This window comes from Alligator mississippiensis, chromosome 5 (assembly GCF_030867095.1).
Source record: "Alligator mississippiensis isolate rAllMis1 chromosome 5, rAllMis1, whole genome shotgun sequence".
Classification (NCBI taxonomy): Eukaryota; Metazoa; Chordata; order Crocodylia; family Alligatoridae; genus Alligator; species Alligator mississippiensis.
This window is the reverse complement of record NC_081828.1, coordinates 205,035,687-205,058,461: the sequence shown is the minus strand read 5'-3', so window position 1 is coordinate 205,058,461 and position 22,775 is coordinate 205,035,687. Positions and strand designations below refer to the sequence as shown.

The following is a 22,775-nucleotide window of genomic DNA, read 5'->3' as shown; positions in this document are numbered from 1 at the left end:
TCTGTGCACAGCTACTTTTCTGGGGAAATGCCTACTTTTCTGAGTGTTCAAGCCAGAACATTCAGGCCTCACACAGGCACTCAGCTGCACTCCAAAATGAACATTTAGGTATCTGAAAAACTAGATGTGTGTGCAACTGCCACAATGATGCTATTGTTAGTCACTTCTCCCAGTCACTGAAGGTGTGCAGAATACTACCAAGCTTTTGCCCAGGTGAGTTATGAACCTAAGTCCCATTTTAAGAAGGCACTTGGACATTTAAGAGTGTAAGGATATTGTTTCAAAAAACGTTAAGTTCCATTTTAAAAGCACCTCAAGTCACTTTTGAAAATGGAATTGATTCCTGAGTCATGTAGGAGTTTTTGAAAAATTTTTGTATTACAATTTAAAGATAGCTTTGGACTCCTTTGGCCCCTATCATGGGGAGTTTGCAAAGCATATTAGACATGAAGTAGCAAAGAGAAAAATGTCAATAGACTGCAAGCAGGATGGGAGAAAGATCAGCAAGATTATGTGGCTGCTCAGCAGGGAGTGCCAGGAAAATTCCCCTGTGATTTCATGCAAATGTCCCAGCAGGTTTGGGTTTTAAGGAAGGCCTGCACTTCTTAAACTGAAAGTGTTTTAGTGCTGAGTCAGATAACTGGGTGAAAATTAATGGGTTGTGAGGTGCGGGTTAGACTGGAGGATCTAATGGTCCCTTCTGTCCTGAAACTGTATGAATTAATTGTATATAAGTACAAACATTTAGAGATGGTAGACCACCTCAGAGTTTGTCTTTGGAAGAGGCTGGAAAGGATGTAACCATTCAAATCTCCTTAGTGGGAAAACAGAATATAATTGATCAGTGCATAGATCACAAATATATTACCAATGTTTCAGAACATTTCTATGAATCATTAATATTTGTACCAATATAATATGGTGAGAATTTGGCATTAGGCTCCCAAATAAAAGTGACCTAATTTTTATCAGTGCTGTCCATATGTAGCTCCCACTGATTTTGGTAGCATTTGTTGGTGCCTATCACTTCTGAAGATCAGACCTCTTATGTTTAGATACCAGCATGTAGGCATGGGGGCATGACTTTAGGGACTCACCCTGGCAAATATTGTCCTTTATCTATATCTCTAATGAGATGCATAGATAATCTGAAATAGTAATTGTTCCAATTTTTCATGTGCCTTAGCTGTAAAAATCTTTGACCTAAGGCCAATGAGGCAGTTTTTTCCAGGAAGCAAGTGCAATGGTCATAGGTAAAAAGTTGTTCTGCCTGGAAAGTGAGGGGAAGGGAACACAGGCAATTTTCAAATGCTAGTTTTGAATGAATTTTAAGGGAGTTTTAATGTATATTTTTGTAAATGTCACCTTACTCTAAATAAACTTGTAAATACATAGAAGCCAGCGGTAAAATCATGGCAGCAATGAAGTCGGTGAGAGTTTTGCAGTTGACTTCAGTGCAGCCAGAAACTGGACCCTTACAAGATAACCCACAACACCTCTCACATAAGCTAAACACAGATCTTCTCTTCATTTCCTTCCCCCAAGGTGCATTCTTTATACCAGCTCTCCTGTTTCCATAAGTGCCTTGGCTCAGTCTTGGTCCTAGGCTGAAGAACGTTTCTTAGTTTTTTCTTTTTAGTCTCTCAAATGCTCATTGTCACAGTATAACAGCTCTGCTAGTGATTCATGCATAGCACAACTCACATTTTTCAGTGTAGTTTCAATGGTCCGGAAACTAAAAACATGGGTGGCTTTGTAAACTTTTGCACTCGCCTTTCTGTGTTGTTTTGCATTTAAAAACGTTGAAGTATAGAAATGCATCTCCACGTTGCTGCCACCATGTAGTTCCTAAAGACCATGGAGCACAGCAGGGACAGAACTAAGTCTCATTATTCAACAGCATGGGCTCTATCAATAGGGGTAGAGGAAAATCTCCTTTAGCAGAGAGTAGCACCGGGCCTATGGCACTTAGTTGAGCAGTTCTTCTTTTATCCAGTAGAGGGGAGTGATACACAGACACACACACGTGTGTGCTAACCAATTCATGACAGCACTTATCTTATGTAATAATATTATTGGTGGCAGGCCCTCTGGCCTCAGAGATGGACATCAACATATTGTCTCAACCTCACAAATCAATGCGGGGGGAAAGAGCCTCAGGGGTGAATGAGGCAGGCATCTTAACACCATAGCCTCAGGGATAAAAGTGGTAGAGGTGGGGGTGAGCTTGCTCCCATAGTCCCAGGGATAAGGGGCAGGTGAGTGGGCTTTTTTGAAAGGCTCGACACTTCTCACTAATACAAAAGCACAATAGAGACATTGGAGCAAATCATACAAATGCTAAGCCCAGAAAAAAAGTGAACTTCAGAGTGTTAAAAAGCTGCAGTTGGCTATCACATTCCTGTAGTTGTTGCTGAAACATTCAGACCATGTTTGAATTCAAATCCTTAGTGAAGCCATTTCCCTGTGACATTGTGAATTAAGGAGACTTCCACCAAAAAATGGACGTGGCACCAAAACCCACACAAGCAACTCCATTTGTAGCGAGGCCAGAACTGAGGTGTGCCAGGCAGACAAATGAGAGGGCATCAACGCAGCTATGGAAGGAAGGCTGAGTCCTTGAGATTATTGGTCTGTGTGAAACTATAAGACCCCAGTCTGTATAATAAGCAAAAGCAACGTAATTGTAATAAAGCTATATGCAGCAATAAATAAGTGCACATCTAACTTGACCTCAACCCGGCCTGAGAGCTGCCCACTTTTCCACCAGTTTGCAAGCAGAACTGTTATGGCAGCGACAAGGTTGCAGCTGTATTTTGCTAGGTGTTGTATATGAAAACTGTAAGAGCCAGTCTTTGCCTCAAAGAGCTTGCCAACCTAACTAGATAAGGTGGGAGGAAAAAGGGAGACATAAAGCGATTTGCCTCAGGTCACATGTCAAGTTCAATGGTCAAGATGAAAATATAACCTCTTGAATTGGGTGATCTTTCCTCTCACCAAATGTGTGACTTCTTCCATCCAGTTTCCCCCCAGGAAACGCAATTTACTCTTCTGTCCATTCCTTAAAATATTGTGGGTGGTGTTATGCTCGTTCTGGGGTTTTTTAAAATGTGTTTATTTGTTTTTATCCTCCTTCCAGTTCGATTTTTGTTCTTATCTCGGTAAGCTGAAAAGGCTGCGCACGTTAGTGTTGACTCAGGGTGGGTGTGTTTTCAAGATCCATGGTGAGGCTTCGTGAAGACTATTTTATCTCAGGAATGTGTCCCATTAGCATCGCTCTTCGTGTGCTACCCATGCTGAGTCTCTATAACACAACTGCTGAGTTTGTAATGAAAATTGTGACTGTATTAACAGGAAGTCTTTCCATGAGCAGATACATCCAAATAGAGCACTCATATCATCAGAGAACCACTGATGGATGGCAGTAATCATTTGTATGGTGCACATCCTTCCAGCATGTCTCAGAATAGGTTCCGTGGTCTGTTAAAGCAGTCTGTTCAAGGTCTAGTTTCATTGCAGAGAAACATTGCTAGAATTGATAGTACAATAGCCATAGGTACAGCAATATGGGGTAAATCTACAATTGACTTCTCTGGAGCTATGCCTCTTTACACCAGCAGATCATTTGGCCCACATGACAAGAGGCTGAAAAAAATAGGATGGTTTAGTCTGAAGAAGAGACAACTGAGGGGAGCTTCAGAATCATAGAAAAGTAGGGCTGAAAGGGACCTCTAGAGGTCATCTAGTCCAACTCCATGCCTGAGGTAGGATCATCCCTATCCATCCTATCCCATATAAATCCACTGTCTGACCTATTAGCAGCCACAAGACATACCACCTTAATCTGCTACAGGTAAAGTATGGGGACCATTGTGGCCAACGTCCCACTGCTGCAAAGGTAGCTCAAATACATTCGAGAGATCCAAGAAAGATGGCCACACCGTTTCTCTTTCCCACCCCTCCCTCCCCCATTACAGAAGAAGACCCCTCACAACCCATACCAATCCAATCACAGAGTAAAATTTCTATGGTAAGTCTTCAAATACCTGAAAAGCGATTACAGAGGAGATGGAGATGGACTTTTCTCCATGACAGTAGGAGATAGGATTTATTTAGGAGCAATGGCCTCAGGATTCAGCAGGGGAAATTGAGGTTGGAGATTCGGAGGAACTTTCTGACTATGAAGGTGATCAAACAGTGGCACAGGTTACTTGCAGAAGTGGTGGACATTTTCAACCCCAGGTTAGATAGACACGTGGCTGGGATGATCCTGCCCTAAGTAGGCGACTGAACTATGCCCCTTCCAGCCACAGTTTCCTCTGATCCTACATTATTTTGCTATTGGGTTTTTTCCTCTTCTCTTCAAGGACTCTGAAATGAAGCTGATAGATTTTCATATTTAAAGTTCTAGGAGATGTTCAAAACAGATTAAACTTAATGTTGTGACATTTTAGCAAGCAAACAATGGCCACACTTCTTTTAAAAAAGTACTGAACACTGAGCGAGGAAAAATAAAAATGAAGCCAGGCACTTTAGTATCCCCAAAGTAGACCTTTTCAATCTAACACTAATAGAAAGCTAAATAATTAACAGCTAATTAGCAAAGGGAACTAAAGAAAGAGCAGCGTGTCAGCAGTTCTGAAAAGAAACTAAATTTCCTGTGGACGGCTCCCACACGCGCAAGGGCTGCTATACGCACTGTTTCATTTCCTTCAGCAACATGCAGGATCTGTCTGAATGAAAGTTGTATAATAACAATAAAATAATTCCCTGTCTGCTCAAGCTGTTGTTTTTTTCATCTGCATTAGTTTGGCATGGTATTTTGAGATGTAGTCGTACTGAAGCCTGGGTGTCAGCCACCTCTGGTGACTCGTTAGCTGCTGGAGACCCAGGAAGGCTGACCAAGAGCATTCCTTTATTGAGCACTTCAGAGAGGGAAGCACTTATAAGCACAGCCCAGGATAGGTGGAGTGGAAGAGCCTTGTCTCTACTCTGATGAATGCATGATAGATTCGTCTTCAATATACTTCATATCTGGCTTCAAGAGATTAAGTTTTTGCTTTAGTAACAGGCCTTGTTGCCATTCAAGAGAGAGAACAAAAAAGCTACAACTAGCCTCAAAAGGCAGAGCTAATGATTTTTGTTGCCATTAGGTACTATATGTATCAAAGTCTATTGCAACCCCTTGTAGTCCACTCTGTAACCGTCTCCTGGAGTGGAAGGCCCCCAGATGCCTGTGGATTCCTGTAGTATAAAAGAAAAGAAAGCGGCCTCCAGAAAAGACTGGGTTGCCACGTGCACTGTTTGATTTCCTTGCACAGAACCTGGTCTCTGTCTGACTGAAAGTCATAATAATCACAGGAAAATCAATCATCTGGTTCACCTGGGAGCTTTGTGTCAAAGACATTTTTGAAAGACATTCTTTTTTCCTCCCGCTTGTAAATAATTTTGCAAATTAATCATCTGTACGGAGGTTGGAAAGGAGACCGAATTAGATTCTGAAAGACGGGCTGGTGATGTTTCTTTAAGGACATACATGCAAAATGATATGCAGCCCAAAGCAGCTCTTCCAGCTGAATAAACAAGATTGGCCAAACAAATATCACCAAATTGCAAACCTGTTTAAGGTCTATATTCCAGTTGTCCCCTGGCAGCCTTCTCTCCATGAATGTATGAGCTATTTTTGCTTTTGCAAATGGGTATTGACTTTGAAGCCACGAGTGCTGCTTCGTTGCCAGTTTCATTTTGCTCCCAGAAGAGGCCAGCAAAAAGATGGCTTTTTTTTTCTCAGCGAATTAAAAAAAAATGCAAAAGTTATAAGAATTTGTGTCCATTTTTCTGTTTCTAGCAGGCTTAATGCTCTTAAACTGTTTTTAGAAAGTACATCTTACTTCCCTTCAGATTAAATTAACATTTTTTTTTACAAGTTAATAAAACCCCCCAAACATAAATGATAATTATGTATAATTGACATTTGCAGAATGAAGAGCCAGTCTTTTCGAAGGATGGTCGGAAGTTTTTCTTCGTCCGAGCCATTCCTCAGGGTGGACGAGGAAAGTTTTACCATATTGCTATGTCCTCATCACAGGTAAAACACCCAATGTTTATGTTGCTGTTAATTAGAATTGATTAGACTGTGTTATGAATATCATTTCTATGTTAAGACCAGAGACACAGCAGTACGTGCAGGGAGGACCTGGGTCTCTCTCAGAATAAGTATTTGCTCCTTAATTCAAGTAAATGCTAGTGGTAGTGGATAGCTAGTCACCAGCAGATGATGCAGCTCACTTAGAATATAAACATTTACAAATGTCCAGGCAGACAAGGTTCCTTGGGTGAATTAGATATCTTTTATTAGACCAACCCAAATAGTTGGAGAAAAGTTAATTAACAAGCTTTCGGGTTCAAAAACCCTTCGTTGGTCTAATAAAAGATATCTAATAAAAGATATCAAATTCACCCAAGGAACCTTGTCTGCCTATGTCCTTAGACAACACGGCTACAACCTAAACCCCTACAAATGTCCAGCACATTTCAAATAATCTCCCTGTTTTGTATATATTTTTTAATAAAGCACCTCCTTCATCAGTCAGTGAATCACATGAGAGGCTATTATCTGCAGGGCAGATGCCCTCTAGGCAGAACAGGTCATAGGAAAGAATTGTAATCTGTGCTCTATCCAAGTCACCCCATTACCTTCAGTGGAGTTTTGGAAAGGATCACTCTTTTTTTTTTTTAACTATGCTTATGTCTCTATAGAAATATTTTGTAGCCATTCACAAAATCATGATTATCTTAAATCATGGAATCACGTCGGCTTCATATCTTGAGAGAAAAAAAATAGACTTTGATAGAATTGTTTGATGGTCTTCCTTGCAGAAAGAAGAAATCTCATGCTTTCTGTTTTTTGGCAGCCCAACAGCAGCAGTGATAACTTACAGTCTATTACATCTGGTGATTGGGACGTAACAAAGATTTTGGCGTACGATGAAAAGAGGCATAAAATGTAAGTAAAGTGGTGGGGGTAAATGACTCAGTGAAGAGGCTCCCAACTTTTAATTTCTGCTTTTACAGCTGGTTGCTCTACAGTTGCCATTTTGAAAATATCTGAAGCCTTTTTATGTGTAAAGATAAAAGCACAGGCAAAAGAAAAATGTGGACTACATCTGATTTTGGCTTAAGTGCTAGTTTAAACTGGAATATATCAGTTCAGTCTTGCCTTATGTTTTTCTTTTTTCCCACTCATGCTGTTTTTAATAACTAATCTCATTTTGGTATCAGTCAGAGAAGGAGGTCAGAGAGTGTATTTCATCACCAACAACTTTTAATGAAAATCTTTGAAGATAGAGCTCTGTGTCATTTAACAGGTCCTGTTACGTATAGTCCTCATAGTGTCAAAAAGAAACATTTTTGGCTGTCAAAATATATTGGATTATGTAAATGTTTCTAGTCAACCAACTGACATAAGATTTTTCAAGTCTCCATTGTTTCCATCTTGTTCCTTTATAATCATGAAATAAGATGCGTCAGTTCTTGGTTTCTTGGTCCTCAATTTATAAGCACTTGGAGGAGAAGGTGATTAGAAACAGTCAGTATGGATTCACCAAGGGCAAGTCAGGCCTGACCAACCTCATTGCTTTCTATGGTGAGATGACTGGCTCTGTGGGTGCAGGAAGAGCGGTGGATGTGCTATACCTGAACTTCAGCAAGGCTTTTGATAGCATCTCCCACAACATTCTTGCAAGCAAGCTAAGGAAGTATGGGTTGGATGTAAGGGCTGTAAATTGGATAGAAAGCTGGCTGGATCATTGGGATTTAAGGGTAGTAATCAATGCTTCAGTGTCTAGTTGGCAGTTGGTATCAAGGGGAGTATCCCAGGGGTTGGTGCTGGGGCTGGTTTTGTTCAATATCTTCATAAGCAACCTGAAAGACGGGACAGAACACACTCACTCAGCAAGTTTTCAGATGACATCAAGCTGGGGGGTAGGTCTAGGATACAGGAAGACCTAGACAAATGGAAGATTGGACCAAAAGAAATGCCATGAGGTTCAATAAGAAGAAGTGCCAAGTCCTGCACTTAAGATGGAACAATCCCATGCACCAGTACAGCCTGGGGACTTGATAAACAGCGGCTTTGCAGAAAAGGACCAGGGGGTTACAGTGGATAATAAGCTGAATATGAGCCAACAATGTGCCCTTGTTGCCACAAAGGCACAGGTACATTAGTTGGAGCATTGTCTACAGACTGAGGGAAGTGAGTCTTTCCCTCTATTCAGCACTGATGAGGCTACATCTTCACTACTGTGTCCAGTCCAGTTTGGGCCCCCCAACTACTGAAAGGATGTAGACATATTGGAGGGGATCCAGCAGAGGTCAACACAATGGTTAGGGCCTGGGACACATGGCTTATGAGGATAGGCTGAGGGAACTGGACTTATTTAGTCTGCAGAACAGAAGACTGAAGCGGGGATTTAATAACAGCCTTCAACTACCTGCAGGGGGGTTTGAAAGAGGATGGAGCTGGACTGTTCTCTGTGGTGGCAGATGACAGAACAAGGAGCAAAGGGCTCAAGTTGCAGCAAGGGAAGTTAGGTTAGATGCTAAGAAACACTTTCTCACTAGGAAGGTAGTAAAGCACTGGAACCGGTAACCCAGAGAGGTGATGGAAGCTCCATCCTTGTAGGTTTTTAAGACCCAGCTAGACAAAGCCTTGGCTGATAGGATATAGTTGGGGCTGGTCCTGCTTTGAGGGGGTTGGACTAGATGTGATGTCCTGAGGTCCCTTCCAGCCCTCATTTTCTATGATTCCATGATCTTGACTTTGCATTTTCAAATAAAGTTGGCCACCCCTTACAGAGTTAGCTATCTCCAGGACATAAGACACTACTTCATTGTAACCTCAGGAAGCTGGTGCCTTTATTCGTCTCAAACAGAAGTGGAGCTGACTGCAGCATCAATGGAAAACCTGGACAGTGAGAATCCTTCCAAATTTAAGCTTTCTCTTCCCTCCCTCCTTCAAGCAGAGACTTTGAATAGATATTGCAGGTGACTGAAGTTGAGAGTTGGCCAAAACCGTCAGAAGTTATTGGAAGAGTGGGTTTTTTAATCTCACAACAAAAAGTATTTAAAAGTATTTTAAATACCAAGTGTAGCATTCTTTGCATCAGCCATCTTCTTTTGGTGTGCAACTGTCACATGTACTTCAGCACTGAAACATTTTCATTGGACTTAGTTGCAATACAGCTTACCGAACATGTATATCCTCTATTGTGGAGAGGTCACTTCCACTTATTTTTGTAATGGGATGAAATGATAAAGCCACAGATTTTTGCAGGATCATGTACAGGATCATGGAAATATTTTTGGGGTGTCTGTGAGGATGGAGATGTAAATAATGTATGTGTAATTCCCCACCCCAGAATCTAATTGTCTCTATTGTATTTTACATTTTTAGTTACTTCCTCAGCACAGAAGATTTACCCAGGAGGCGGCATTTATACAGGTATGTCTTTTGTCCTTTTATATGCAAAATATGAAATTGGTCCCATTCTAGAGGACGCGTAACACTTAAATTGAAACCGTTTCAAATGCAATTTAGTTTCCCCTGCACAGAAATAAGCCTGCATACATTTGCATTTTGTGTAATCATATTAGCATGTTATGGAAACCTAACAAAATCACAGAAATGTTGGGGCTTAAAAACAAGCAGAATCAGCTGGACATTGTTTGCAAATGCTTTTTCTCCAATTTCGCACAGCTTCAATATGTTCTCAACAGCGGTACAACGAACAAGTGAGGGCTAGTTGACACGCAAGTTATCTGCATGACAACTGATAAATACATTGCTGTGGGCTTAGGAACAATGAGTCTGTTCTTAGATGTACTTGTTTCAGCCCCCGAGCTCCAGAATCCAGCCTCTTTTTTGCCTCAGACCCCAAGCACTCTAAAATGTTCATTTGCTAATCCTCACAACACCTTGAGGGGGAACGTGGGAGGGAGGGTAAGGGAAAGTACCATTATTCTCATTCTACAGATGTAGAAATAGAGGCATATACAGGATACGTCTCTGGTGTATCCTTCACCTCTGGCCCTCACACTGCTTTCTTTGGCTGTTTTCCTGTATCCACTGTGAAGAGCAGGGGCAGTGCTGAGCTCCTTTTGGCTGCCAGCTTGTTTACCTCCTGTAACATGATGCAAAGTTTTCCTCCCAAGTGGGAATGCAAAGCAACAAACTGAATTACTAGTGATTTAATTATGTCTTTCCTTCCTCTGCCTCTGTCCGCTGAGCTCAGCGGTGCTTTGAGAGGCTTGGCTTTCAGCATCCATTTTTTAAATTAAAAAATCACATCAAATCTGCTCAGGCCATTCATTTGTATTATAGTGAATAAAGCTAATTTTCTGCGAGAAATCTCCACTGTAAGCATTGGCCTGATGCAGACTATTTCCACCATCCAGACCTAACTAGTCTCTGCAGGTAGCTACTGTACACTAACTTGCTGGGACTCAAATAAATTTTCTTGGCTCCCCTGAAGTCGCAAGGGCTCTGACAGTTTATAGCATGCAAGTCTCTGGCCCCCAGTTTGTAATCCCTGGTTGAAAGTATCAGCAAGTTAACAAAGCACAGCGAGGTAAAAGAGGGTGCAGATTGAGCACACATCAGCTGATGTCAGGAGCTGTCATGCGTGCCTGCTCTCACTTCATAGTAAGTGAACGGGAAAGCAGGGCAGCTTCCTCCTGTTTCGTTGAGGACTGAACTGCCCTGCTGTAGAGTCCACTTCCTGCAGGGGAAGAGAGGATTAATACAAAAAGTCCCTGCTGCCTTGCAATTTGCTGTTCTTTCTTTGCTTGTCCATCCCGCTAGTAAATGACCCAGGCCTCCCTTCATATGGAGAGTACAAGCTAGTGCCCAGAATGGGAGCAAGGGCCTAATGCAGTAGAGCCCAGGGTGTCAGCCCTGCTGGGTAGGTGAGTGGCATGGGGTCAGTCTACAGGCTGGATCCTGCATGGGGCTAGCACATGGAGTCAGTCCTTGGTCCTGAGCCTGTGCTGCCCGTGCCCCATGTGTTTGGATATGGCTGCACACTGGCACAGTCTGGTGTGCAGGTCCACATTATCCAACCCGCAGGGCTTTCCAAGGGTCCAGACATTTGGCAACAGGGGAGCAGGATTGAATACTGCTATTGCTCCTCTGTCACCAAATTTCTGGACTCTTTGGATGATGCAACTCCGGCCCAAATTTGCCCCACTGTCTCAGGGTTGAGCACTCCTGGTCTACTGAATCCTAACCTCAGCTCTGCCACTGCCTGTCTCGGTGGCCTTGAACTAGCCTCAGAGTGAGTGTGGACATGTAACACTTTACACCAGAGTAATTTGACTTCAGTAAGTGACCTATGTACAGTCTTATGTTACTGTAAATCAGGGCTGTCCCACGTGGCCATTACTCTTTCTACTGTTCCTGTTGTGTTTGGGGTCTCCAGGCTCCCTTTCCCTCCTCCAACTTTGGTTTCCTGTCCCTGCCCCCCAGGGGTGGCGCGGTGGGGTTCGCAAGGGCTGAGGGAGCCCACGGTCCATGCAGAGGGAGGTCGCCCTACTTGTACTGCCCATGTGTCAGTGGAAATCCTGTTGATGGTCCTGATATAAGTTTTTCCTCCGGGGTAAAGTTACACAGGTGTACTAAGCGTGTGTCCATTCCCACTGTCTTGTTTCCATCCAGTACAAGCCGACTCTCCTCTCATTCTAGTGGGCAGGTACTATTGCTCCAGGCTTGGGAGAGCTGGTCATGAAGCCGCTCCTTTCTGTAAAGTAAATTACTCTGTAGTAATTGTGCAATGTGTCCACATCCAACATCTCTACTTCAGTTTTGCTACCCATAAAAGGAGACTAATACTTCTTCCCTATGTTTCCGTAAAAAAATGTAAAGCTGAAAAATTGCAACAGGAGTGCTGAGTATTACTATTTCCCATCCTTTAGCCTGCAGTGTCCTGCTGTTTAGTGCTCTTGAGGACACAAACAGGTCAGGCTGTCTGCTTTTTAAAAAAAACCCAGCCTGAACAGCATCTTTTCTGTCTACTCGAATGTTGTGATTACCAATCCACAAGCTCTTATACAAGTGGATAAGGAGACCACGGTCCAGGAGGCAGCCACCAGCGAGTCAGTGCCCCTTTATCTATAATAAATATCATCTGTTATAGAAACAATGTGCCCTAATTTCTGTTGGTCTATTTATACTGCAAATGCAGCTGCAGCCATTATTTCCTGGAAAGCTGTGCAGCTGCTATACAGCCTGTCCTTGAAAAAAATAAAACCAAAGAAAAAGGTATCAGTACCCTTTTATATTATTTTTCCATGTGGGCAAAAAAAAAAGCACCATTACTTCTATTTAAACTCTGTTGAATTTAAATAGAGGTTTCTCTTAGGAATGCTGGACACATTATACTTCGGTTCTACAGTGCAATCAAGTTCCAGAATATTGCTTCAGTGTAATCCGTGCTCAGTGACCTTCATGGATATGCATTAATTTTTTCAGTGCAAGCACAAATGGAAACTTCAACAGGCAGTGTCTGTCATGTGATCTGATTGAAAATTGTACTTACTTCAGCGCCTCATTCAGTCACAACCTGGACTACTTCTTACTGACCTGTGAAGGTACTTTTGTTTCTTGTATTGCTAAGGCTAGATTTTTGAGCAGACTTAGACCAAGTTTGTAGGCGCGTGCAAAAAAACGTGAGCCAGCAGCACAAAGGTGGGTCATCTTCAAATGTATGTTTTGCTTGATAATTTACAAACCATGTTTTTGGGAAAAAAATCGTAGTCTTCACTGATAGCAAGAGCACTCTGTAGTTACACTATGTAATGAAGCCTGGATCTGCTATAGCTTGTTACGTGATGGGTGGTCGAATGGGGCATGAGCCATTGGGGAGCTGTCGGAGGGTGAAGGTGTGAGAATAAATCTAAGGGGATTCCTCACCCTCCAGTCCCCCATCCTCTCCTGTCCCCCTTACCCTGCATCTTCCCTGCAGTGGCTCTGACTGGCTCCGACAGCAGGGAGGGCAGAGAAGCAGAAGTGGCAGCAGTGCAGGAGATGACAGGACCCCAACAGAAGTGAAGCCCTGGCCATGGCTCCTTCCACCACTACTGCCACCGGGGCCCAGTCCTGGCCAGTTACACCTCTGGTTTGTTATATTCAGAGTAGAGATCAGAGGTAAAATTCCCAGAAGTACACATCTCACTTTCAAAATGACTTAATATACAGAGAGAGGTAATAATTTCATTGTGATCAAAGGACACCAACATAAGCTGTTGCAATGCAACTGTTGACCGCATCATCCTGTATTAAGATGAGCATATCAAAATGCTGCATGCTTCATTCAGGGTGAAATCTACAGCAATTTAGCTCGCTTATGGCACTCCAGCAGCATGCAGAGGTAGACGTTACAGCGTGAGCTGATGCTCCCTCTCCCCTTTTAAAGTACCCTATTTACCCAAATCCAAGATGATTTCAAATTTAAGATTACCCCCCCCTCCCCCAATACTTAGATTCTAGACATGGAAAAAGCATAAATGTGTTATCATTTTCCATATAGAGAATCTAATTATTGCAAGGTCACCTTAAGTTTGTCCCTACCCACTGCTTCAATGGGGGCAAGCAGTGGCAGGGAGGCAGGCAGCAAGGCAGTCAGGTGGCCTGACCTCTGCCCTTTGCTCCCTGTCCCTCCCATCACTTGCCCCCTTGGTGGGGTCGTAATAGACTACAGAATGAACTTGAGCCACCAGTGCGGTGCCGTAGCTGGCAGAGAAAATCAAACACTGGCATGCATCTACCAATGCATCTCAGGCAGGACTAAGGGTGTCATCCTCCCACTCTGCTTGGCCTTGGTGAGACCACAGCTGGAGTACTGCATCCAGTTCTGGGCACTGCATTTCAGGAAGGATGTGAAGAAGCTTGAGAGAGTCCAAAGGAGGGCCATGTGCATGATTAGAGGTCTGGAGAGCAGGTCATGTGAGGAGAGGCTGAAAGACTTGGGACTGTTCAGCCTGGAGAAGAGAAGACTCAGAGGGGACTTGGGGACAGCCTATATCAGAGACATATATCAGTGCCTGGAGGACCATCTGTTCACCAAGGACCCTCAGGAGAATACAAGAAACAATGGGCACAAACTGATTGAAGAGCGCTTCAGATTGGACATAAGGAAAAACTGCTTTACAGTTCGAGTGCCGAGCATCTGGAACAGACTCTCCCCATTCCCCACCCCAGAGGTGGCACAGTCATCCACCCTGGAGATCTTCAAAAAGCATCTTGACGCCCACCTTGTGGGGGCCATCTGATCCCAGCAGTCTTTCCTGCCCAAGTGCAGGGGGGCTGGACCTGATGATCTTGTAAGGTCCCTTCCAGCCCCTAACATCTATGAATCTATGCTTGTCCCCTACTACCTGCCCCCTCCACTCCTTTCCTCCAGTCTGCCCCCCCCCCCCACTGTTTGCCCACCAAAACCAGTTCCCTTATTTGCTCCTCCATGCCTGGCCCCTGTTTCCCCCCCACACCTGCCCCCCACCATGCTTACACCCCTACCTATGCCTCTGATGCTTGCAGGTGGGACTGCAAATCCAAATTGTTAATTGTAACTACAGTTTCCCACCCATTGTTTTTTTCTTTGTATAATTATTTATTTATTTATTTATTTTACTTTTTAAGAGTTGTTTGGGGGATTGTGGGAGAAGGTGGTTGTGAGGAGGAATTTGAAGAAAAGTTTATTGGTCCATAGCTTCCAAGGAGCTACAGCCTGGGAGAAGCAGGTTACCTCAGTAATTCTCCATGGGCTCATCACCACTCGTTTACCCTTGCCAAACCATATTAGGAACATATTAGAAATAAATACACTGTCTGTTTCCTTCTGTCATGCTACAGTTCTGCCTAATTCCATACAAATGGGCCAAATTACATCTCCCTTATTTAGGTTGCTGAGCAATTACTCCCACCAGTCATCCCACTGTGATGAATCAGGGTGCTCTAATGTGTCAATTCTCACCAAAATGTGCAACCCAAAGCAAATATAACAAGACTAAAAGTTTTCAAAACCAAAAGCAACAATGATCTGTGTGCAGGCAAGGTGCACACAAGTATCTAGTGTATGTGTGTGCAAGTCCAGTCGGTTGTCCCAATGCAGTCAGGTACCTTATTGCTGAATGTGAGCAATCTGGCAGTAAGGCTGAAGTCCTTCTCTGATTGTAAAGTGCTCCTTGTGAACCAAGAGCTGTTCAGGATTTCTGAGGAACGCCACAGACAAAGAGGATTTATAATTTGAAGCTTACTTAGGGTGTTACAGAGCACATAGCTGGAAGGAATGAGCTGAAACTGAGGAACCTGGAACTTAGCCTGAATACCAAGCAAAGCTTCTCAACTGAGAGATGTAAAAATGTGGAGTATCCTTCCCAAATAAATGGTATAGGGCATTTATAAGTAAACTAGACAAAGTGTTGGACAGTGAAACAATCCTGCACTGTAATTGTATTCTACAATATTGAAAGATTTTACACAGAAGGAAAATTGACTGAAAACATCTACTAGTATGGAAAATATCACATTTGCCAAGTTTGTCTTTTGAGAGGAAAAGCCTTCTAGATTTTTTTTTTAATCAGTTTACAATGGCAATCAACAACGTTGTCTCTTATACAGAACATTAATTTTTTGAAATAATTAGACCCACATATGAATAAGATTAAGCTTCCAAAAGAGTCTTATCAACATGTTACATTCTAGCCAATTTACAATAAGGCTGCAGTGATACCTAGACAGATTAATGTATTTTATTAGACGGTACATCCCAGCATTAATCCAAAAGTACAAGATAATGAGCTCCTGCTAACGCATTCTAGGTCACATCCTCTGCTGGTAGAAACATAGCTCAAGTGACTTCAGTACGCTTATGCTAATTTGTGCCAGTTGAGGGCCTGTTCTTCTGTATTGTGAATGCAAAGGATTATGTTCTCGAAGTGCAATCTCACCCCTGCCTTAATGATCGAATCACTACCAACATCTCCATAATGGGGTATGTTAGGAAAAATATGTCCATATGAGAAAAGATCAGGATCCTGATTCGCTTTTCACATACATAGTTGAAAAGTATATTTTACACTTGATAGCACTGTGCTCAGCAAGGGTGGTTGGGAAGGAACGTATGAATTTTCTTATATTTCTTTCTGTTGAGCTGCTGAATTGTTAACACCATGCTGATATGGTCCATTTGGGTTGTCTGAACCTTCTCCTTATCACTGAATAAAAGTAACTGTGAAAGAGGTGAATTCAGCAAGCTGTCAATTCTCTAACTGGAGAACAATCCACTGACAAGCCCCCTCACATGCATGCACATGTGTACGTGCGCGCACGCATGCACACACCCCCCCAAGCCTTTGACTGGCGCTGGCATTTTCAAGGCAGACACATACCTGGGAGAATAAGTTGATATCTACAGGACTCCAGTGGCTTAAAAACAGGTTTAGGATAGTTTATTATGGAAGAGGTTGTGTGCGACAGAATAAGAGTAGGTGACTGGTAACTAAGGTCTCTGCTACACATCATACTTAAGGTATGATTAACCAATTAATCACATCTTAAGTTGTAACCCAGACACACATTCAATCAATTAATGTGTTGGTAAAACAAAGAATAAGCCACAGTTATTCCACAAAAATGTGTAGTAACTTTGTGGCTGATTCCTGTCACACCATTAATTGAACGTGTGCCCGGGTGGACCCATCAGCTGCTGAGACACCCAGCTACAAGGGTGCAACTAATCTGGGCCCCCACCTGCAGGGGTGCAGCACCATCCATCAACTGACCACGGCTCTCAGCTATGGGGCACACGGTCCATTCCCATGGCTCGGACCCTGCAGCTGATCTGGGCTCCCAGCTGCGAGACCACATTGTGTGACCTGAGGATGAGAGCCCTGTCAGTTCATGGAGCTCCCAGCTGTGAGAGCTAGCTCCTTGCCAGTGCAGGGGAAGCCTCAGATTGTGAACCCAGGCTCTCCCTGCACTGGCAATAAGGTGTAATGGGATCTGGTGCATGACCGTAAAACACCTGGGACCACATCCACCTATTAGTCACCAAAATGGTCTTTGCCACCTAAATGTGATCCTATTCCTAGGGTTGGCAAGGCAGTCAATTGACCGATCAATATTGTCAATTGACCAGTCAGTTGCCCATATATTTTTGACCCGTCAAAGATTATAGTGGTTTTACCCCCCAAAAATCATTTTTTGTAGTTGTCTTGAAAGAAATATGATTTTTTATTGTTTTTTCACACATTTTGTAATGGAAAATTTGTGCCTTTTCTGTGTATTATTTGGGCCTATTGGCAATTTTTTACAATCTTGGACCAATATTTGAGCAGTCAATTGACTGAACTTTATTTGTCAGAACAAATACCCAACCCTGCCTATTCTACCCTGCTCATGTCTCTGGAAAAGAGTAAATGCAATAGGTCAATGGGTCCTTCTGTACTGTTGCAGTACTGCTGTACTTCTCCCTCAGTGACCGTCTTAAGGTTAAGATGATGTTGTGTTACAAATACAGGCATGTCAGGAATGTGAGCAGGGTGGAACTGGATTACACTTCAGTGCCTTAAGCCATTTTTACATGACACAGGGGTTTATTTCTCCCTAAATTGAAGCGGTGTTTTTTTAAAAACACCGCTTCAATTTAGGGTGAAGTAAACCCCTGTGTCATGTACACCCGTTCCGGAGCCCAATCCTTATCTGTCTCTCCAGCAGCGGGGAGGGGAGAGCAAACTGCTGATGGGCAGAATGGGGGTGGCTGGGGGTGGAGCTGGTGCTTCCATCCATGGCAACAGCACCCCCCACAGGTGGCACCCGCCCGCAGGCACCCAGCTCGGGCAGCCCCAAGGGGGTACCGCAGCTGCAGAGGGAAGCACTGGGCCCCAGCACAGCTCAGGCAGGCAGGCTCCGGGGGGCGGGGATCAGGTTCACTATTTTTTTTTTTTTTTTCTTTCTGTGGAGCCTGCCTTCCCGGGCTGCAGCCAGGCTGCCTGCGCGGGCTGCCTGCACAGCCCCTGGGCCACATGGAGCCCAGGGCTTCGCTCCGCAGCTGTAGCATAGGAAACTAAAACTCCTCGGAGCTGTTTTACTTTGCAGCACCCCGAAGTCATTTGCTGCATCCCTGAGTCATTTAAGGCATATTATGTCGCCGAATGTGCTATAGCAGCTGGAATGAACATGCAATATGCTGCCGAATGTGTAAACAGCAGTGCCATTAAAGCGGTGTAAAAGGCATTTAACCCACTTTAAACCCACTTGAAAGCGTCATCTACAAATGCCCTTATTCCCCTTAGATGCCTTGTAGAAGGAATAGGATCTGGCCCCTTTATTATATATACCAGCTCTGCCATTAACTCATTTGGGGTAGCTCAAGACCCCAGTGAGGGGGTCTCTTATTTCTCCTTCAGTGAAGCATGAGGCATGAGTAGTGGGCACTGGAAGGGGCAGGAGAGAGGGAAGATGTCATGGCACGCAAAGGGGGGAGGGGATGCTGAGAGAAGGTGAGGAGGAGCAGAAGCCTTACCTGGTCTGCAGACCCAAAAAAAGCCCCAGCTGCTGCTGCTGACACATGGTCTGCCTGCCCCAGTTGTTGCTGCTACAGCGCTGCCACTGCTGGGGTACAGATTCTCCAGGGGTGCCATTTCAAAACCCCTACTAAGTTGGCACCAGGGGTTGATTCACCACTTAACCCTCCCCCCACCAACCCACCCAACCACACACATTGTGCTCCTGAATAGATATGATCGCTCAGACGGCTTTTGGAGAATTGATTACCTGGTGGTTAAAGAGTGTTTGATGATCCTTGAATAAAAGGCAAACAGCATGCAAAGCATGATCTTTTCAATAACTTATTGCACTGACTGCATCCAGAGCTGTAGAGCTGGAAAGCTCGGATACTGCTCATTTGACCTCAAAGGTCAAAAGTTGAATGATTTCTGCTTTTAGGCTCTCAACTTAGTGGCAGGATATAATCACTGTAAAAGCAGTTCTTGCTGTCTTGCAGAATGCATTTCACAGCAGTACTAGCTACCCGGCTTATAGAGGAAAGAGATAAGTAAGACATAATGAAAGGTAAACGCTTAAAAACACAGTGTAATGCTTCCTGCCAGTTGGCTACATTTAGTACCATCAGTCAATCCAGGAAGGCTGGTTACCTTATTTTTCATCTAATTGATATGCTTGTGATTGAATTACTGTAGTAGGATCTGAAGAAACACAATGCTTGGCAGACAACTGTGACAGTATCTATTGTAGACACTGTCACAAAGAGTGATGTCAGAGTGGCTGCTCTTGTCATTTTCAACATAAAACATGGGCTTGTGTTTTGATCTCGGATAAATTGACACCAGCTCTTTTGTGCTGATTCCCCATTACGCAGCCACAAAGGTAGCCTGAATCAGGGGGAGGGGGAGCTACACTCCAGTTAAATTAGTCATGATGATGGAGGTATTTTCTCACCTGGAGCGTGATAAAAAAATTCAGGGCTTGCATAAGAAAGAGGTAGCATTTGTTTACAGAGAAGAAAGTATCAAATGGGTTTGAGTTAGATAATGCAAGCAAGTTAGTTTTGTTCTCTGTAATGGGCTACAAAGCGCTGAGCCACCTGGGCCTGATCCAGCACATAAGCACATGCAAAACTTGATGCACATGAATGGTCACCTTGAAGGATCAAGTATTACCAAAAGACATCGCTGCAGTCCCTGCTGTTTGGTTTAAGTCATGGGCTACCACTGTTCAGAGAGCCCTTCCCTCGCTGGCTAGCAGGTTTAGCAAAAGATCAGTGTAATTTCAAATGTTCATGGTGCAGGGAGGGAGGTGATACGTAGCCTCTTTTAGTTGCTTGATAAATTGGACATTTCTCTATATGTTTATATTTAAAAGGCTTGACTCTACACAGCTCCTGTTGCAGTCAGTGGGAGCATTACCTGAGTACATAGCACTGGAAAAGACCACCTTGGTCACTGAGTCCAGACATCAGCTATCTCACATAACAGCATCGTACAAAGTGCTTTCATTAACTGATCCTTAGTTGCAGGATCCAGCCCCATGCATTTTGAGAAGCACAGTGTTGCCCACAAATGGTTAGCATTTGACATCCAGAAATAAGATGAGTGGTGAGGGAGACCTACGGCATGCAAGACTATTATTGCCAATTAATACATGATATTGATGCATACAGGTTATGGAACACTAAGCAGCCCTCTAATTAAAGCTCTGCATAATTATACATTATCAGGAAGGATTTAATAATTTATCTAGGGATGACTCCGGAAACTGATTATTAGAGAGGTATTGAAACTAAGTGAAGGAGAAGAGAAAATTACAATATTTTCTTCAGAATTATACCAGTGGTCAATACCTGCCCATTGGCCACTAAAATCTCTTATTCTCAGATTAATTGAGTCTATAGGGCAAAAATTGCCCTGCGCTTACAACAGCATCTCTGTGAACTAAAACACAGAAAGTTTTATCTTTCTCCAAAGTCCAACCTCATTTTCCATCAATAATATATATTTGTTTTGATAGGAAATGTTTGCCCACTAATAATCTGGGGATATACCCTATCTGTTTGAAGGACACCTTTCTGCTGGTTACTGTGCTTTCTTTCTCTATCTTTGTCTCCTTTTGTAGTAATCTTTACAGCAGTAATTGTCTGCCAGGGTACCATGAGATATTTTAAAGGGTACCATGGATTTCCATACAATATTAGCACTGTTGGGTGTGCAAACACCTACACATGATTCACATGATAAATGCAGAGAATTCAAATGAGAATACACAGTGTCAAAACCATTCTGGCCTATTGTGATCTTCTGAGTTCTTTGCAACAGAAGAAGCGTGCTGTTATTTTTCCTTAGTCAAATAACAAAGGAATACCAAGAGCTGGCTTTTTTCAAGAGGTACCTTGAGTTTAACAATGGGTCCTTTGAGTCTAAAAAGACTGAAAACCCCTGCCTTACAGATGCTGTATTAGGAGGAGCAGGAAAAGGAAATAAGGGTGCTGGCGGAAGTGGGGGGAAAAAACCCTCAGTGCTTTACTGGAAGAGGAATCACGTCAGTTTGAATAGCTAATTCAATCAGCTATTATATAAAAGCACCAAAAAGCCCCCGCTGAAGTGCATGAGCTATACAGATGCTAGGTAAGTCAGGTCAAACTGACATGATTCCTCTTCTGGGCATGTGCTACATTTGACACAGGGACATGCCGAGCTGAAAGTAAAGCACTGTTTGGGGGGTTTTCCCATGTCTGTAAGCACCCTTAATGTTTCGCCTAAAGAATCCCTGTTCTGTGATCCAGATCATCTTTACCAGGCAGCGGTCAGTAAATAGCCTTAACCCACTCTGCTCCAGGTCAGGAATCACCTACAAGAGGAGTGAATGTCACCCCGATGCTTTTCAGCAAGCAAGCTGTGTATAACAAAGGGTCAGATGCTCAAGCACCAATATCTGCTTTTACTCATTCACGCCTCCTATACCAGTGTCCAGGATGTGAGTGTCATGGGAACCACAATAGTGGCTTTATAGTGTGCAAGGGTGTCTGTAGACATGGGGAATCCTTCTTTGTGCTGCCAGATTATGCTAAGATTATGCTATGATTTAAACCCATCATCAGAGAACAAGAGATGTAGAAGCAGAGGGGAGAGAATGCATTGTAACATAAGGGTCTCCCTGGAGACAGTGAGTCATACTAATAAAGAGGCACCACAATCAAATGAATGATAGTCAGCATCAAATACCTAAGGACCTTGTCTTAATTGGTCATGATTATTGAGCAGCCAGGTACTGTGTTCATAATTGTAGCTTGATTATTATCATCATTATTTAATATTTACATCACAATAATGTCCCCAGTCTCCACCAGGAACTGTCAAAATGCATCTAAATGCATGGGCTCAGTCCTAGAGCCTATTCTTGCTTATTTACATATATTTACTATTCTGTTCAGTTTTTATACCACGTCACCAATGCAGCGTGGTACCCCCGAGTTCAATAGATCTGCACATATGTGTAAGCTTGCTTATGTGTGCAGTTGTTTGCAACCGGAAACTAATAAGGCAAGCATATATACAAGGGAGAAATAGAGTCAAATACATAGAATGTTCTTATGACTGTACATCAGAAATACTTTTAAAAATTAAAAATAAGAAGGGAGGGGTGCCCTGTTTCCCCCACTCAAGACACCTCCTGTTTGAGCTAACCCCATTATCAACAGCGTACCAAAATTGGGGAGAGACATTCCAAGAGTAGCAGTAAAATTTGCATCTGATTCATGATCCAGTGCAGGTTATTGGTATAATAAGTGAAGAAGGCAGAGAGATTAATTGGGAGCCTCTATGGGACTCCCAGGGCTGTGACAGATGTTGGTTATACCACGGCTGGGCCTTCATTCTGTAGTAGTCTGAATAGTTATGCCGACTGTCATGCATTATAGATACGTGTTGCTGGATGCAGGGCATGGGTTCTCAGTGCTGAAGAAATGGGCACCCATACTGAAAATATCTTTATCTTGCGGAGCTCAGAGGAGGGAAGAATGCAAGACCAGCAAATGTCTATTCAGGCTGTGTTGAAATCATTATTTATAGCCGAACTGAGACGTGCCGTTTACACACTTATTAGAATAAAAGCTGTATGCTACAAGTTGAACATTTACAGAGTACACTTGTAGCTATAAACTCCTAAGTTCTTTAAACTGTTTCCCATGGATTTAATTTATCATCTT

General features: G+C 43.2%; 1 protein-coding gene across 6 annotated transcripts in view; it reads left to right on the top strand.

Moving 5' to 3' along the window:
• DPP6 (dipeptidyl peptidase like 6) overlaps positions 1 to 22,775 on the top strand; it is a 737,431-nt gene that overhangs the window by 670,355 nt on the left and 44,301 nt on the right. For all 6 annotated transcript variants that reach the window (XM_059729196.1, XM_019498918.2, XM_014609088.3 and 3 more), the window contains exons 13-16: positions 5,981 to 6,088; positions 6,915 to 7,006; positions 9,455 to 9,502; positions 12,527 to 12,645. In XM_059729196.1, the coding sequence (XP_059585179.1) occupies positions 5,981 to 6,088; positions 6,915 to 7,006; positions 9,455 to 9,502; positions 12,527 to 12,645 (367 nt within the window). The remainder of the gene's footprint in view (positions 1 to 5,980; positions 6,089 to 6,914; positions 7,007 to 9,454; positions 9,503 to 12,526; positions 12,646 to 22,775) is intronic.